The 19218-nt window shown below is 37.0% G+C and overlaps 1 protein-coding gene across 7 annotated transcripts in view; it reads left to right on the top strand.

Moving 5' to 3' along the window:
* Window positions 1–19218, top strand: part of LOC124155890 (myosin heavy chain, non-muscle) — a 143178-nt gene that overhangs the window by 114340 nt on the left and 9620 nt on the right. For all 7 annotated transcript variants that reach the window (XM_046530102.1, XM_046530085.1, XM_046530094.1 and 4 more), the window contains 12 exons: window positions 394–549; window positions 832–960; window positions 1448–1759; window positions 2174–2305; window positions 2616–2717; window positions 2879–3064; window positions 3907–4101; window positions 8184–8348; window positions 12152–12361; window positions 12881–13098; window positions 17779–17921; window positions 18694–18883. In XM_046530102.1, coding sequence (XP_046386058.1) covers window positions 394–549; window positions 832–960; window positions 1448–1759; window positions 2174–2305; window positions 2616–2717; window positions 2879–3064; window positions 3907–4101; window positions 8184–8348; window positions 12152–12361; window positions 12881–13098; window positions 17779–17921; window positions 18694–18883 — 2138 coding nt within the window. The remainder of the gene's footprint in view (window positions 1–393; window positions 550–831; window positions 961–1447; window positions 1760–2173; window positions 2306–2615; window positions 2718–2878; window positions 3065–3906; window positions 4102–8183; window positions 8349–12151; window positions 12362–12880; window positions 13099–17778; window positions 17922–18693; window positions 18884–19218) is intronic.

Raw genomic sequence — 19218 nt, 5'->3', positions numbered from 1 at the left:
TCCATAATTTTATTCCTTTTTACTCATCCTGATTATACAATTGTTTGTGTAGGAGGGGTTGTGGTGATTGGATTGCTAGCAACTAGGGAGGGGAAAAGACTTGTCTCTTTTAATATCGTGCTGAAGAAACCCTTTCTGTCCATATGTTACGAATGTTTCCTTAATTATTGATTTTGTAATGATAAGTGAGGAAGTAGTGAATATTTTTTGTGCTCTAAACTTTTGCCCGCAGTTTACTCAACCTTATAATTCACTTCATTGTTGTGAGTTTTTTATTTTCATCAGCATTTTGTTAACTTAGTTGCCCCTTTTTCATGAATAGAGCAGTCTAGGATGTATGTATGAGTTTTTATGTTTCAATTATCTCTGAATTAATGTTCGCTTCATTTCCAGCTCCAAGAAGATCTTGATGCTGAAAAAGCAGCCCGAAGCAAGGCAGAGAAGCAGAAGCGAGACCTCAACGAAGAACTGGAGGCCTTGAAAAATGAACTTCTTGACTCTCTCGACACAACTGCTGCTCAGCAGGAATTAAGAACCAAGCGTGAACAGGTACATACTGTAGTGTAAATTTAAAAATGCGTGGCTCTGTTGCCTTCAGCCTAAAAAAATTGTGTTTGTGATATTAAAGATTGACTTTTACTGTTCAAAAGTTGGTTTCAAGAGTTGGGGGTCTATAGCTCTGACCGGGCTGAATGTTTACAATAATAGTCTTGAAAATGTTTCTAATGTTCAAGTCATGAAAATAATGCTGTAGTATCTTTGTATGCCACTTTCTTTTTTAGAAGATACTTGGTGACGCAACCATTTTACATAATTGTATTTTTGTTGTAGGAACTGGCTACCCTGAAGAAGAGTCTCGAAGAGGATGCCACGCTGCATGAAGCACAGTTGCAAGAAATGAGGCACAAGCACGGCCAAGAATTGGCAGCCATCAACGAACAAATGGAATCTGTGAAAAAGGTGAGACATGTTTTGACTATTGTTTCCAGCTCATTTCAGTTGGTAAGATATTTTTCAGATGAAATGGATGCTTCTTTGATGTGCATCTTCATCCAAAAGCATTCTAAGGTGATAGTTGGAGTACGTAAGATGCATTTTACTTTCTATCATCATGTTGAGACTTTAAATTAAAGGAAGTGAAATTATTTTTGCTAGAAAGGCCTCTATTTAACCCTTTTGCTGCTGTGAACGTACCTGGTACGTTCGCATGGCAGGCTGCTGTGGATGCACCTTTACATCCTCCCTGCCATGCGTTCAGCGCTTTCACCGCATGTGATGGGGTGGTTTCCGAAGGGTGGGACACTGCAAAAGGGTCATAGGAAACTTTCTCGCTGTAATCTCAATCTCTCTTTTTAAACATTTAAAATTTGAGCATGCATGTACACGCCATTGTAATTATGTATTTTCATGCAAGCAATTTACCCTATGCTTCATTTTCTTCTATCAGACAAAGCTGGCCTTGGAGAAAGCAAAACAAGCATTGGAGGCTGAGACAGCTGATTTGGCCAATGAATTGCGCTCTGTTGGTGCTGGACGCCAGGAAAGTGAGCGCAGACGAAAGCAGGCAGAAGCTCAGCTGGCAGAGTCTCTGGCCAAACTTGCTGAGGCTGATCGCTCGCGCACTGAATTGGCAGAGAAGGCGGCAAAACTTCAGGCCGAAGCTGATGCTGTCAATGCTCAGTTGGAAGGCGTGGAACTGAAGGCATCAGCTGCTGCTAAGGCTGCGGCTACGATGGAGACTCAGCTTGGGGAAGTCCAGGTGAATAAATTTCATTGTTACAGCTCAATTTATTACTTATTTATGGAAACTTATTGATATTTATAAGTTAAATTCTTATGCATACATTTTGAGGAGGAAGTTTTTGTGGGAATATTTTTTAAATAATAATTTCTTTCTACTGATTGCAAGTACCAGAAAAAAACTTTCAATTTGTTCTCTATTTCTATCTGAGGCAATGAGGGTATCATTTGGGAAAAATGTGGTCTCGCTGTATTTTGCTAAAATCATCAGGAGATATTTTCATTTCATGCTAATTTTGGAATAATGGATTGTGAAAAGTTTAAGTTATTCCGTTAGTTTTTTACGACACCTATTTTGGTTAGTGTAAATATGCTTATGTTGCTATCTGGTTGGAGTGTACAGTTTTTCATGCATTTCATGGACTATTTTCAGGGCCAACTGGAAGAGGAGACCAGACAAAAATTAGCCCTTAGTTCCAAACTTCGACAATTGGAGAGCGAGAAGGAAGCTCTGCATGAGCAGTTGGAAGATGAAGAAGAGCAGAAAGCTAATCTGGAGAAGCAGGTGTGTGGGTGGCTACAACCCATTTGCATTCACTTTGTGATTCCATCCGAGACAATCTGAAATATGTTTTTGCTTTCTTCTTATTGCTGGTTTGTAGAGAAAAAAAGTTGTTAAAATGGTATGGCTTTTTTTTCCAAATCTCTATATCTTGAATGACCATAAACACGATTTGATAATTTTAATTTCACTAAACTCTTTTGACTCATCCCAGTCTTACATGCACATCTCTGTGCTAATCAAGTGAGCAGCATTTTGTGGTGAATATAGCCTTTGTAAATCCGAAATGACTAAGTTACTTTTTTCTTTCAAGGTTGCGGCCTTAACCGTCCAGGCTGCAGAGGCAAAGAAAAAGGCTGAAGAAGAAGCAGAATTAGTCAATCAATTGGAAGAAACAAAGAAGAGGATGGCAAAGGTAATAAGCTTGGTTTATCGGTATGTAATGTCAAAAATTCGTTGACTGTATTGAATAATGATGCAGGTATTGTATCCTGAATCAGTCCTTTGGACATTTCTATTATCCTTGCTCATTTTTCTCTTGCTGTTCTCTATTCCACTAAAAAAATCATGTTACAGGACTTAGAGTCACTCCAGAGGCAGGTTGAGGAGTTGCAAGCTGCCAATGATAAATTGGACAAGTCTAAGAAAAAGGTGCAAGCCGAATTAGAAGACACCAATATAGAATTAGAAGACCAGAGGGCCAAAGTCCTGGAACTGGAAAAGAAGCAGAGGAACTTCGACAAAGTCTTAGCTGAAGAAAAGGTAGGGAAGAATGGAATCATTTCCTCTTTGGGGTTATAATGCAATATTTGATGATCACGCATCAATTTTGGAATGGCAAAAATATCAAATAATTTTTATGCAATAGAAAATACCACTTAATTTTTTTCATAAGTCTGTCAATTAAAAAATGGGGTCTCTTTCATTGTACAGTCAAAATAAATATGGAAAAGCAGGATGTGCCTTTTGAAATGAAGTGGAACACTATCTCAATTGATATAGGAACTCCACAAAATTCAGATTCTATTAGAAAAATCTTATAACTTTGGCTCTCCCTAATCTTTTATGGTAATTAGCCCTTGGAAAGAAGTATGAGATTCCAAATTATATTCAAATACCAGAAAAGTGATATTTTTAGAATTGGGGGCTTGGTGAAGAAAATGCATTGGAGGAAAGTAAGTGGTGAAAATTCTTGGTTTATTCTCTTTCACTTCTGAAAAGCAGTGCATTTGTTGTAATGCGATAAATGATTAATGAGTAGCTATAAAATTAAATTGTATATCTGAGGGTACTCTGTCTGTATATTTTTTTTCTTAATATACCTAAATTTATGGGCAGTATAAACATTTCTCGAAAGTTTCAAAGACATCTTGTCGAGGAATTTCATCTGAATTTATGTGAAACAGGTTATAAGAAACAAATTATGTGAAGAAAATTAAGTATTTTCCTACCTTCAAGACAAGACCTTATTTTTCAATGATTGTTGAAGTTGCCATTCATTTCTCATTTTTAATGGGAAAGTGAGAATTTCCTCTGCTTTTGAGTTTTGTGTTTCAATCGAACTGGCTGATGAAGCAATGACTTTTGTGTACCGCACGCTACAGGCCGTCCAAGAGGTGATAGCCAATGAGAGGGACACTGCTGAAAGGGAGGCCCGGGAGAAGGAGACAAAGGTGCTATCGCTAACGAGGGAGCTTGAGCAGTCTGCAGAGAAAGTGGAAGAGCTGGATAGAATAAGACGTCAGCTGCAGTCTGAATTGGATGAGCTTGTAAATTCTCAGGGAACAGCTGATAAGAATGTAAGTAAAATGGTGCTGCATTATTCAAAACTATTCCTATACAGAGGAGGCTGGAAAATCTTTTTAAATTTAGTGAATTTGATAAGAATTTAATGGAAAAAATACATCATAAAATTGGAAATGCCTTTACTGTGTATCCCAGTACATACTTCATTTTACTTTTTAATTTTTCTTTGATTAATTCTTTCTATGTAAGTTTAATCAAGTGTGTACTACCATTGTAATGGGCAGTAGTGATGGTATTTATGGACAAACAGTTTTTACGATGAAGGTGGTAAATTTTGCTTTGTCCTAATATTTATTGTTAATTATCGCATACTAAATATTTCCATTTTTTATATTTTTATTAAAATATTATTAAACTGTGCTATTTTTGTTTATTTCAGTAAATTTTACTTATTCTTTTATCACTTGACTCTCTTAAGTTTAGATAAGAGATTTTATAGTAGAAAAATTAGCTCATCATAATTTTGGTTTTGTAATTTTATTCACGACAGAATTTAATTCATGGATTTCAATTCACCTCTCAAGTCATTCCTTCCCTTAATTGCTATGTGGCCTGTGATAATGGCCAACTATTCTGGTCATGCGCGACTGAAATGTTTTCATTTTTGCATGTTAAGTCACACATTGGTATTTCTTGTCTTTCTGTGTTATGATGCTAAGGTTTGAAAAGAAAGGAGGTTTAGAAACATTCTTTAATCACTGTATTTTTTCATTTTCAACATCTGATAGTCATTCATGATTTACTCGATTTCCATGTGGCCAATTACATGATTTTTGTCTTATATGCTGTTATGTGCATGGAGGGAGAAACATATTATCAATGGTAACATCAATTTTTATGGAGCTCAGTATGATATTTCATGCATTCATAGTGACCAAGTCCACCTTAAAACTACATCATATGTAATCACTGACACCTGAACTTCACTCGATATAGCACCTTAAAGTTATAACAAGTATGACCTTCTAAATATTCCAGATGCATGCATTAAACAGACTTAAATATGTACTTGTTTTATTGTTATGTGGTATATATATTAAAATTGGTTTTTAAATAGCTATGTAGATTGAATTATTAAGGCAATGATCCATGAATATTAAAACTGAACGAGAATTATGGCAAAGAATGTGGAGTTCCAACAAAATTGTATTGTTGATATTTTTTGTTCTTTTGTGTGCCGTTAATTTATTTTTTGAAAGGCGTACCTCACTTATAGAATGACACATGCATGTCCTTAAAAGTTTTGAGTTCACCTTTCCCCTGTGAAAACACCCCCCTTGTCCTTCTCGTGATTAAAAGCAAAAGTGATGATGCATGTGTTGTGAACAGTAACTGTTATATAAGTATTCGTCTTAATAGTTTGCACCTTGGGGTGAATAAAGAGTGTGTGACCAGGAATTGCTTTAGAAAATAAAATTTAGAACATGCATTTAAGAGCATGACTCCCTAGTTAGATATGTTCAAACTAAGAGCAACCTCTTTGTCTTCTTCCATCTACACTAAAACCTAGGCTGAGGTAAGAAATTTGGTCTTATGTTGTCATCTCTTGTTTTGTATCTCCATCCCCATTGATCTAAATATTTTAGATTGTGAAAGTATGTAGCAATTTGTCTCCGGTAAATTTGATAAATTCCCTGCTTATTTGCTAGGTTTTATTTATTATATTAATTATTATTGGTATATTGACCCATTATCTATCTCATTTGAAATAATGCTGTTGATCAAGCATGCACTTATTGATGTACTGTTTTATGCATCATCGCATGTTGCGTTTAATGTTATTTCATATACATACATAGAGTGAACATTGAGAATTGGTTTTTGGCTTCATTGCCGTAATAGCCCATTTGAAATCATCTGGTACATTTAACTGAGATTTCAGCCTGCTTTCGTGGGCAAGTTTTCTCTTGCCATTGCATTCGAAAGTGAACATCAGAAGCGAGAGCTAGACTGAGAGTTTGTGGAATACTGCACTCTTTGTTACTTGCCTCAAGACCACATGGCCAGGCTGAAGCTTGCCCTCCCTACCGTCCCATACCCCTCCCCCAAGTCATTTGAAATGGAATTCCGTTAGCATTTAGCAGTGCATCTCACCCCTCTCCTGGCTCACCCCTTCCCCCCCCAATTTTGTGTAGGGATGCCATCCAGAAAGAAATAACCTTGAATTTTAATTTCTGTGAAAAACTGGAGGTGAAGTGACTGCAGGTTTTATTTTGCAAAGGTATTTAAAGCCTGTGCCTTAAGTAGTATGTATCAGCAAAAATATCAATTTTGCTGAATCATTGCCAATTTATGATCAACATATACAGTGCAACCTCGATAAAACGACACCCCACGATGCACCAATAAACACTCGTTATAGCGAATTGTCGCTTTACCGGAGGTGGAGCAAATAATAGCCATATATGGTATACCTGTTGCGAACAGTTATACAGGAACAGAGTGGTGCGGTGACAGATAAATTTCTATCTGATAAACATAAGCATAAATCCAAATGAAAGGTGATGTTTATTTGCATCACTAAATTTCCTTACTCAAACAATGGCTAATTGTTTGGTGTTTTCTTGGCCATGGTGCCTGCCATCAAATGCTTTCTATTCATGCAACTCAAGGACGTGCGGGTATGCTGACGACTGCTTTCTGCCGCCCGAGGAACAAAAGAAGATCAAGCATTCGCGAATGCTAATGCCACAATATTTTCACCAAAATTAACTACTTATTTATCAAACGACAGTTTACCACATAAATTTGAAACTGAGCACTCCATTAACTTCATTTCTAACAGATCGCTAGCAATTACAGAGATTAAGGAGTCTTAATGTAAGTTTTTCCGGCGAGAGCCAACACCAAAAGGGCCTCGTAAAAACGAATTTTTTAACACGCTTATTATAGGGTCAATTAACGGTGCATCGGCTATCTCTCGTAATAGCGGGGGTCTCGCTATAGCCAGTACTCGCTTTAACGAGGTTCCACTGTATCTTATCAATATATTGTCAAAATAGTTTTCCATAATTAATCAAAAAAGGTGTACATTACATTTTCAAGGTAATTTGAGGTTAGTAACAGTACTTTTTAGCATTTTGATACATTTATTACAGTCCATTTCAAATGACTAGGTGTCTGAGTTCTGCCTTTTTTGTCAGCCCATGTTGAAACTACTGCCAGAGTAGAATTGACCTGGGAATTACAGTGATAACAGTCTGTTGTTACCGGGTCATTTTTTAAATACTAGCTAGGTTCTACTGGTATGAATGGTGCTACACAGTTGAATTATAGTGATAAAGGAATTGGTAATAGAAAATTGAATAAATAGAAGTAGCTAATTTTTAGTATTACACTACATTATTCCTGATTTCCACATGCCTGGAAATTAGTTTTCTCGGTGTTTTGTCTTCATTAGTTAACCTAGTGCTACATATTTTGCTGATTTTACATGATAGTTTAGGCTTAAATTGTTATCTTTTTTGTAGATCCTAGTCTGCATAAAGTTTATTGTTTTGTATTCTTATGTCTAGAAAATTTTTTTGGTGGAAAATGTACCATATTTAAAAGAACTTTCTTACTTGTTGATTTTTTCATAAAATATTGTCAAAATTTTCTTTTAACTCTTTGCTGCAGCTTTAAACATATTTGGTAGCAATATCATGTAGGTCCTCATTATCAGGATACGATTTGGAGTAAAGAAATTGTGATGCATAATGTTTAAGTTATTGATGAACCTGATAGGGCCTTGACATGATTCAGATTTTTAAAATATAACGGAGAACTACAGGCTTGACTTTTTGGAACCTCTCCATATTGGAAATAAAGGAGTAAAACTTTGTCAGGTTCATTGTTATACAGTATACATACCTGATACTTTAATAGTGAACCTGACAAAGGTTTATTCCTTTATTTCCTCAGATTTTTAAATTGGATTTTTTTCTTTTTATATGCATGTTGCTGATTGTTGTGGCTAATTATTAACTTATATTTTGTTTTTTGAATTATTGACTATTTTTATAAATTCATTTGGGTGTAATGAATACATTCTCTGCATTCGTACACTATTTTGATGTCACCGTCTTGATTCTAGGTGATGGAATTGGAGAGAGCCAAGAGAGTATTAGAAAGCCAGCTGGCGGAGCAAAAGGCTCAGACAGAAGAAATTGAAGATGAACTGCAGTTCACAGAAGATGCCAAACTGAGGCTAGAAGTCAACATGCAGGCGCTCAGGACACAATTTGAGCGTGATCTCCAGGTACGTGATGATGATGATAATGATAAATGAAAGGTCTTTTGCTGGGTCCTCTGAAAAACTTTTTTAAGGATCTTTTATTTATGTTGTACGGTTTGACCTCATGTCACCTGAAAGAACCAGTAGTATATGATGGTGTTAAGTGTTATATATTTTTCTATACAATTAATTACCTTATATAAGAAGGATTTTTGAGACCAAATAAATAGTTTTGTCACTATATTGATGGTGAAAGTAGGCATGAGAAATTCAAATCTTTCTATCCTCTTAGTGTGAAGTTTCAATTCTGCTCCAGAAATATCAATAAATTAATTAGCTCTGGCTTTATAATGCACCTGTTGGTGCATGTATATTATGATCTTATTAATCCATCACATACGCAGACATGGCGTAGCCTGATAATCTCAAATGCCGAATTATTGGAAACGTAACGGAAACAAGCACAATGCACAAAAACTCTTTAACCCCTTCCCTGATTCGGACGAGATATCTCGTCCTAAGAAGACGCGCAAAAACTGACGCGGCCGAGTTAACTCGTCCTATGTCAAGTTCGCTTCTTCTTTCGTGATCTGGACGAGATATCTCGTCCCCTTATTAAAAGTACGTAGTTTTGCCGCGAGAGTGCATACGTGTCTTCACAATGCATGATATCCTGCAAACTTCTACATTTTTTCGAGGCCCAAAAGAGAGGAAAAATCTATTATTTCTCGTATTGTTTATGTTTCTAAACCTAATGTATGTCGAGATGTGATAAATGAACATAGAAACATATTCAATGCGCTTTATAAATAACTGCGATGACTTTTCACAGAGTTTTTATCAATCGTTGGAGCAGCCGAAGTGAGTCGGCAGACAAGTGCCGTCTTGCTATTCTGAAGGTCGCGCGTTCGAATCTTGCTATCGGAAAGGATGTTGTAATACCTTTATTCAGTGAATAAATTGATTTGAAACATTTTATAAACAGTACCAAGCAAAACTATCATTACTTACTCTTTAGTGTAGTCGACGGGACCTCGTAAATAAATTACGTCCAAGCTGCTATTCCAAAGGTCGCGTGTTCGAAAGCCATTTCTGTAAACTACGTAACAGTAGTCGGGAACTTTCTGATAATGTTCATTTCCAGCAATATGGTGTCAAAATCTTCGCACCGAAAATCAACTTGCTCAGTGATGTTTCATTGTCTTTTTTCTTTATAATGACCAACTATATCTTTGTTTTTTAGTTTTCCGTTTATTATTTAGCTACAAATACAACTGACTATTATTTCATTTCTGTAAGTTCGTCAATATTTGTGACCGTGCATAGATTTGAGATGGAACCTTCGGCTATTCAGCAATTTCTCCCTTCCAGGGAAGGCATATTTTCTATCTCCCAACCCCCTTGTTTATCCATCCCTTCTCTTCATCCATTGTTTTCTCCCCTCCGCCTTTCCTTTTACGCACTGTCTACGCACTGTCGCGGCAGCCCTTTCATCCTTTTCATCCTCCTCCCCTCCGAACTCCCTTTCATGCAACCACTGCACCCTCATCCGTTTTTCCCTACTGCCCTCCACTTTCCCTTTTTACAGCCGCACATGACCCAAAACACTCTTTCTCACCATTTTTCCCTTCCCAATGCCTCTGACCCTCATGTTTTGGTTTCTTTGCCTCTGTCCTTATACCACTATCTGTTTTGGGTTACTTACACTCCCATTCCATAAAATTCTAGTATCAGTTCTACGGAGTCTTTTGGAGTGTTCACAGCTAACATTTATTTCCTCTGCGAATTACTGTACAAAGAGCTAGATTCGGCATAAAAACTTTTGTTCTCTGCGAGTCCAGCACTGGATACGTCTGGTCAACAATCATTTATACCGGGAAAGGCACTACTCTTGACAAAGACTTTGAAAGTAAGCCAATGTCCTCCCAAGTGGTATTGTCACTGATGAAACCACTATTTGAAAAAGGGTATTGCATCACGACAGACAATTTTTATACCTCTCCACAACTAGCCGAGGAACTAGTTTCTCATTCTTGTGATACTTATGGAACTGTGCGCAGAACACGAAAGGGGATACCAGAGGGGCTGAAGAAGAAAAAAATGAAGAAAGGAGATGTGGCAGCTTTCCGTAAAGGAAAAATTTTGGTTCTTCCCTGGAAGGACAAAAAGGAAGTAACATTACTCTCTACAGTTCACAATAGGGAAATGAGAGAGGTGCAGAAAAGGGGGGCAGTGGTTATGAAACCAAAGGTAGTCATCGATTACAATGAGACAATGCGGGGTGTTGACAGGGTAGATAAGCATTTGGCTGACTATCCAATCCCAAGAAAAAGAGGGAAAAAATATTATTAAAAATTATTTTTTCATTTGATGGAAATTTGCTTATGGAATTCATATGTTTTATGCCGAAAAACAGGTGGTGATAAAACACATTTGCAATACAGGCTGGACCTAATAGATAAAATGATTGAACTGTACTTCCCAAGTGTTCCCTCCCCTAAGGCAGGTAGGCCACCTGCAAAAGCCCATCCCCTCCGAATTACCAAGAGGCATTTCCCAGACATAATCCCACCCACGGAAAATAAGTCAAACCCAACTCCGAAGTGTGCTCCCGAAAGCGAGATGCGCGCGGAAAAATGGTGAGGAGGGAGAGTCGCTATTTTTGCCCTGACTGTAATGTGGGTGTTTCAAAGTGTACCACACAAAAATAGACTTTTAGTTTATATAATATTTTACCGTTTCAAAATTGGAGTTTATATTAATATTTTTCTAACTCCATCGTCCGTTTTTATAGTAATTTTTGTGACTATATTTATTGTGAAATATTTTACTTGATTTTTATGCAGGAATACATGAAATTCTTTAAAAAGTGATATAATAAGAGTAAATTTTAAAATAAATGACTTCGTAAAACACTCAAATGAATGTTTTTTATTTAATATCTACCTGTAAATAATTAAAAAACGTAATAAAATAATATGACATTTTTTGTGATATTTGTTGAGAAATATCCGTCAGTGAAGGGGTTAAGGTATAATTTTGCAATCAAATACATATAGTGACGCCAACTCCTCCCTACTGCTTAGGGTATGAGTCGAGGTCGATAGCAAAATTAATTATGATGCTTAAGATTGATAAAGATATAATAAACCCTGGACAGCAGTGTGACTCTGCAAAGAACAGTTACACCTTACTCGCATCCATAACAGGGAAGTTAAAGGGACCAGGGTAGTATAGGGGTTGGAATGGAACAGAGAGGAACATGGTACAAGAAATAAAAAAAGGAAATGGAACATTTTAACTTGAATGACGTTTTACAAGAAAACTATCTATGGTTTTTTGTCTCTCTTCATTTTTCCAAGGTCCATGTTTCTTAACTGAAGGGCACTTTTGCCTGCAAAGTTTTTTCATGCCTTATTTTCTTATATTCAATCATATGTTCTGCAAGAAAAAAATTACATCCATCAGAAGTTCTTATAGAGCAGCTATTTTTCTACAGTCCATCTAAAGTATTGAGTGAAAAAACTTTTGCAAACCAGATGGGAAAGTTATGGTGAAAATGTGAATGCTGCATTGGTAATTTTATTACTGAGAGTTAGGAAATGCCGTAAATATGCATGCTGATCCAATCAAATTAATGGTAAATTTTGAAGACAGAAAGCATTTTATATGAAAGAAAGGAAATAAAAAGTGATGTTTCTTAGGGAATGTGTATTCTTTTAATTTTTTTCCAACTTGGTTTCCATTCATTCAAGTTCTCTTCAAGAATCAAAGTCTTATTAGAGTACGGAGTATGATGATAAATGCTTTACAATATTTTTCTTTAGGCCAAGGAGGAGCAGGCAGAAGATAAAAGAAGAGGTCTTTTGAAACAACTTAGAGATATAGAAGCTGAGCTTGAAGATGAAAGGAAGCAGCGAACTGCGGCTCTTGCATCGCGCAAGAAGCTGGAAGCTGACTACAAGGACTTAGAACAGCAGCTCGAGATGCACAATAAAATCAAAGAAGATGCCCTGAAACAATTGAAGAAACTCCAGGTTGGTTAGCTGTGGTTAACATTTTCATTAAAAAATATCTTTCATTATCATGAGTCTAAATATTTTAATGTCTCTCAAGTGTTGTGAAGAGTATCTTATATTTTCATTGCCCGAATTTCTTTGACCTTAAAGTTCTTTGCTTGTTTTACTCTTCTATCAGGTAGCTATATTAAACAAGTTTGGCTACCTGTGGTTGAATACTCTTCACACACTATTGCTTTCGCTTTCTAATTTTTTTCAACCAAATGAACTTTCAATCATTTCGGTTAATTGTTCAGAGTTTAGTACTTTGTCTCTGACTAATCTAATTTCTATCTACATATCTATCTATCAATCTAATCAAGGAGTAAATTTCATTTTTGCCAAAGGAGTCTAGTAATTTAATTTCCTAGTTATTCTGTATGACAAGTAGTGTGAATCTTCATTGATGATTTGGGATCCAAGTCATTTTCCTTTGAAAATTTGATGCCTTCCATTCTCCAAGTATAAAAGTGATACAATGGCCGTGTAATTTTTTAGGTTCAAGTGAAGGATTCGCAGAGAGATGCTGAAGAGGCTCGTGTTGGTCGTGATGAAATGGCTGCGGTGGCCAAGGAGAATGAGAGAAGGCTCAAATCCTTGGAAGCCGAGTTGGCTCAGTTGAGCGAGGACTTGGCGAGTGCGGAGAGGGCTCGAAGAGGAGCTGAAGGGGAGAGGGATGAGCTTCAGGAAGAAATTGGAAGCAGTGCAAATAAGTGGTCAGTAGTTTTCCCAGTTCATTTTGTGTGTTACCTTCCTGTGTAGATGTAATGCCACCACACTACCATCATTGTCAACCAGCTTAAACATGACGTCAGAACCAGCGTGCGTTCACACATATCATGGTTAGACACTGGCGACATTTGATGAGTGGTAAAGTAAGTCCAAGTGAAAAATGAATTGACAAGAGCGAATAACTTGTTGGAAGGAAATATAGAATATGCAGGTAAAAGTTCTTGTGTTAATTGCAATGATTTTCAGCGTATATGCATATTATAAGCTGCTTATGAATTAAATACAGAGGAACTTGGTTAGTAGGTTCCTCCTTAGTACGGCGATTTCTCTCGGTCCCGGTACCATCGGAACAAAATACAGGCAAAAGTATTTGGTTAGTACGTTTGAAAAAATTGCACTTTCCTGGTTAGTACGCTCAATTGCTAGCCGTGACGCAACCCGCAATTCGTTCTCCAGTATATTCTTAAGGGTCGTAAAGCTCCGAATTCATGATTTCATTTATTATTACTAGCCATTAACATTCTTGCCTTCATTCCACATATCTTTCTTCGACCGTGATTTATTCAAATGCATTTCTCAATTCTTATGACGTGATAAATAATAAAATATGGCCATTTATCAGGAATGTCTGACTATGCAAAACTGCAGCCAATGAGAAGCCCCAATTTTCCCCACCCCGAGCTCCTCACCTTCTGTTGCCTCTGGAGTGCCGACTGCGCACAAATTTCACGAGTGGGCAATTGTTGCTATTGCACTAGTTATCATGATGAAGAAATGAGTCTTATCCAATTCCCACTTTATCTAAAGCAGTACTGCACGACGCCAATGCAACGGAATACGTGCGTATTTGACTACTGCCGCGGGAGCAGACGATGCTCTGGATCTCCACGCGAAGCTTAGCTTAAAAATACTTGATCTCGGCACGAAAGCAGACGACATTAAACAAATTTTAAAGTAAATTTCAACTGTATAATATAAAATCTTCTTGTAATTACGTCGTAATCTATTAATCTTGCGTGTTATTATTCGATATATCGATCGATATAACAATCGATATGGCTTTATTCCAGAAGCGAATGTGTACGGCTGTTGCTGTAGTTTAAGGTTAATATAATTTTGTCCAATTTTTATGATGTTTAAAAACAACCCGTTGACATACTCAGGGTTGTTGTTATATTCTCAGAGTATGCTGTGACAAAAAAGAAATGACTTAGCTTTACTTGTCCTCTTTCTATAAATACATGTAGGATAAATCACGGGAGAAAGACGCCGTTTTCATGTAATTGTCTTCGGGAAATCCATGAAACATTGTGATTTTTATTCACATGGTATTGTTTTTCAATGTAGTGCCCATTTTCTTTATTTGAAAGGTTAAAAGAGTTCAGGGAGGCGATCCTATGAGAACTACCGATAGTAATTGCTATTATGACGACTTTTCCACAGATTGCAATTACCCTGACTGCTATTTTTTACTTTCCTCGTTAGCACGTTTTCCTGGTTAGTACGTTCATTTTTTGTGGTCCCTTCAGAAACGTATTAAACAAGTTCCACTGTAATTGCATTCCAGCGTCATTGAGCATTGTTCCTAGCTACATTGAAGTTAATTCAGATGTGATCGTCCAAATAATTATTTCATCAATAGGGTGGTTTGCATTTTTCTACTGCTCTATTGAATCCGAATTAAAGTGACTATTAATAATAATTAGGTAGGCATACTACTACTTGCCCTTGATTCGGATGTGTTGACGAATCATTGATGTAGATGAAGAAAAGAGGACCTAATGTTGAGCCTTAAGCCTCAATTGAGGCACACTTGTGGTGATTTGGGATTGAGATACACTTGTCGCTGCATTGCAGTCTTAGCAATAATTGTTTTCTGATTTTGACAAAGGACATGATCCAATCTGATGCTATTCCATAAATTAAAATATTTTACTTCAATTCAATGGTGGAAGAATAACTAGCAGAAATGTGTCTTGAATAGAGATGTGCGAATAGTATCCGCGAATACTCGAATACCTCGAATAATAGAAAGTATTCGATATTCGAGATCTCGAATAGTTATGCCAAAGGTACCGTCTCGAATACCTCGAATACTATGAATTTCGCGTCATACACTATCGCTCGCACGTCGTTGGTAGTTGACTCGGAAAAATGAGGACTCTAGTCGTCTAGTGCATGCAGCGCCGTTTTAAGCAAGCTGACGAAATTCATCAAATTCACGGGTTCGAGCGGTGAAAAGAGTTCGACGTGGGGAACCGAAATTGATCGGATGAAAAAAATCCGAAATTCCCAGGTGTCCCTTATCAGGAGAACCTCAGTTCCGTGGGATAGCAACATTGGCGCATTTCCCACGATCCGCTATCCCCATCCATTCAGCGTTCGCCCCATCCCCTCAATCGATTTCCTCTTCCCCGAAAACAAAAAAAGGTCCCGGCTCGTGCAGGGATCGTATTACGAAGACCTCAGCTTTGAAAAAAATATCAAGTTACCGGAAAATAATAGAATCTTGTTTCACCCTTCCCTCTTTCTCCCCGCTGACCATTTTCCCGCATCCATCTTTTGATAAAATGAGAGGAGGTGTTTGCCGTGTGTCCTTTGTGGCTAATAATGACAGGCACTTATTTTGAATCTTCCCCAGGAGATGAAACTACCATAGGGAGGAACTCAGTGCCGTGGGATAGTGACATTGGCGCATTTCCCACGATCTGCTATTCCCCTCCATTCAGCATTCGCCTCACCCACTCTTGACGATTTCCTCTTCTCCGAAATCAAACAAAAGATCCCAGCTCGCGCAGGGATTGTATTACAAAAACCTTAGCTTCAAAAAATATCAAGTTACGCGAGAAAAATAAAAACGTGTCTCGCACCCACCCCCTTTTCTCACCCACTGACCTTTTTCTACCTACCTGCTTCGAATTTCCCCCTTTCTCGAGGTCAACTGCTGCATGAGTCATCTACTAGCCCGAAAGGTGTCTAACAATGACTTTCGGCAATTGTTATTACACCTTTATTGGATTTAAATATTAGTAATGTGCGCGTAATTTAAAAAAGAATAAGACCAAACACGACATATTTCTGACTTTATTTAAGCATTTTGCGCAGGAAAATAAATACCGGGAAGAAGAAGAAATACGACGGAGGCGTAATGCTCAAATAGGGTGGTTTCCTATTATTTTTTATTGCCTAAATCGAAATATTAATACTCCTGAAGTACGTATTTAACGCTTTTAGAGTTTTATAAGACGATATCTATTTTTCGCGATTAAATTAAAAGTGAAAATTTTCAAGCGCACGAAAACGCGACGGGTAAGTATGAATGCCGGGAAAAACTCCGCGTGACGTCGCGACGCGTCGTTCTGGTTCCCGCTGCCGCAAGTGAGGTGACCTTGGGGCGAGGCTCTGAGCGCTATTACGACGCAGGATGCTAGCAGGTAGCCGAGTACCATGCTAGCTGGTAGCGCTTGGCTTAAATAAGGTTTATTAATACCTTATCAAACAGAGTGTGTGATTATTAAGACATGTCTCCCTGAGCTCTGTGCCTCATGCATGCATTGGTAACCTCAGACGATGTAAAACTCTGATCCTCTCGTGTAAAAACTAAGTCCCTGTGATGTCACGTGGAGTGGCATCGCATAGGCGCCAATCTGGCCTTTTTCAAATGAGGTAAAATTGAACATTGCCATTAGTCTAAACCGGTATTTCTAGAACGAAATAATTTGTATATTATGAATACACTACTGGTGGGTAACGAATCACAATCAATACCTTTCGTTTTCTTTAATGAATGAAACTACCCTATTGTTTACATAAAATTAAAATATTCCATTAATCAGCTAAATTCCTGTTTGAATCCTTTAAAGGCAATCACAATTACTCGCCAAAATCTTGGGTTTCCTGCTGCATAGGCGACCTAGTCAAACATTTTCACATTCATCGTTTAGTATTCGAGGTATTCGAACTTCGAGGTATTCGAATATTCGAGCAATGATTTAATATTCGAATTCGATATTCGAATTCGAGAAATCTACTATTCGACCCATCCCTAGTCTTGAATGCTGTAGAAATTTAACTTATGAAATAAGAGAGAGAAAGTGGTAATTTTTTGTGCTATTTAATATCACCCGACGTTTCTAACTTTATTTTCTATATTTAAATATAATTAACAGTTAGCCTGATATCTTATATTGGTATGGGAGGAAATTTTGTTTTAAGGATGAACATAAGTTATCTTTTTTAAACTGGAATAAAGAACTCCTACCAAAACATTAAAATAATTGTGACCATCGAACAGTGGTCAGAATCCCAACCACGGGTAATGGTAACTTGTGTTCACACCTCGTTTTGTAACCATGGTCGGGGCTAACCATTGTAAAAAGAGCGTAGTAGGGCGTAACTGTTGTAATTGCAAGAGCAATATTATCCAAACAACTTAGATATGTGGTTTTACTAGGTATAATAAATAATAAATTTTCCATGCATATTGTTTTTTTTATAATCCATTACTTAATCATCCCTGTATCATTCTTGTTCATTAAGCCAGTTATCATTGTTTTTGTCATGGATACAGGATGGATATGTATTATTTTGTGATGTCTTTGTTGGGTTATTTATCTAGATATTTGTGTGCTAATGGTAATTACCTATTAATTTTCTATTTGAAGGACATTGATAACTGATGAAAAGCGTCGTCTTGAAGCTCGTATTGCTACCTTAGAAGAGGAGCTGGAGGAGGAACAGACTAATTCTGAGATGCTTCTCGATCGAGCTCGCAAAGCTAACCTTTCCTTGGAACAGCTTACAACAGGTAAGTGTCTGCTGTGATATCATTTGAATTACACTTGTAAATACCTATTGCCTGAGATTTCTAGTCCTTGTCATTATAATGTTCCTGTCAAGATGTAATGTGAATTCCTTTATAAAATTCATTTTTTTTTCAATTTCCTAGCAAAAATTTCATTTAGTTCATTTAGCTTTGTGCCAGAGCAGATTTAGTTCATAATCATTAAATGGTTGTTTCGTTAAACTAATTCAAATACTTTATTTAGGTAGTAATCTTTTTAAGTTCCGTGTTCTTTTCACATGTAGCATTACTTGTAGCAATAACATTTCTATAATTTTTATAAGCATATTACAGTGGAGTCTAAATATCTATGCCAGTGGCATGGATGTTCTTAGATGAAAAGAAATTGATCTTTTTGGTGCATAAATTATACTGAACATGATCTCTTAAACGAACATTCCACCATGGGTCAACATTCATTGGTCGGTGGCTTGGTGGATAGACTTTATCATGACTATTGGAAAGAATTAACAAGATTGCTATTTTCATGCTTGTTGTGTATTGCACCTGTGAAAAACTATATGGAACCAAGACTGGTAAAATGCCAATTATGTTGGATGATAAATGATCCCAATCAATGGGAGATATATATTGGACTTTCTTAGTAAATTGCAAGGAATGAATGTCAGTGCTGAAAATCTAGATTCATGCATTCCTTTCACCCCAAATTGTATGTTCATGTCACCTTTTTTATAAAAATTTGTGTTAAAGGATTCCCTACTATTGTTTCGTATAGATTTGGCAAATGAGCGGTCGTCTACTCAGAAGTTAGAAAGCCATAGAATGTTGCTGGAGCGTCAGAACAAGGAACTCAAGGCGAAACTGGCTGAGTTGGAGACTTCACAGAGGACTAAGACCAAGGCCACCATTACCAGCCTTGAATCCAAAATTAGTAATTTGGAAGAACAGCTGGAGGCAGAAGCTAAGTAAGTAACTTCTTGTGGTTATTGTTTACTACATGGTCCAGTAATTTTTTTATTTTCAAGACTACATATATCAATAGATGAAAAGTTTAGGAAATTGGGCTTTCTATGCCCGATGTTCGATCTGCAGAGCAATTCGAATTAAAAATTTTAGTGTAAAAGTACAGCAGACTCCCGATTATCCGGCTGCAGTTTATCCGGGTTGCTTATTATCCGTGCATGATTTTCACTCTCGCTCAATTTTTTCCGCAATCTTTATTTTTAAAAATAAAATTGGACGCAAAATTGTGGGAATTACTGTACTAATGCTAGGATACACCGGGCTTATTACTTCCATT

This window comes from Ischnura elegans, chromosome 1, assembly GCF_921293095.1.
Source record: "Ischnura elegans chromosome 1, ioIscEleg1.1, whole genome shotgun sequence".
NCBI lineage: Eukaryota > Metazoa > Arthropoda > Insecta > Odonata > Coenagrionidae > Ischnura > Ischnura elegans.
Note: the sequence above shows the minus strand (reverse complement) of the source record. Positions and strands in the feature narration are given on the sequence as shown.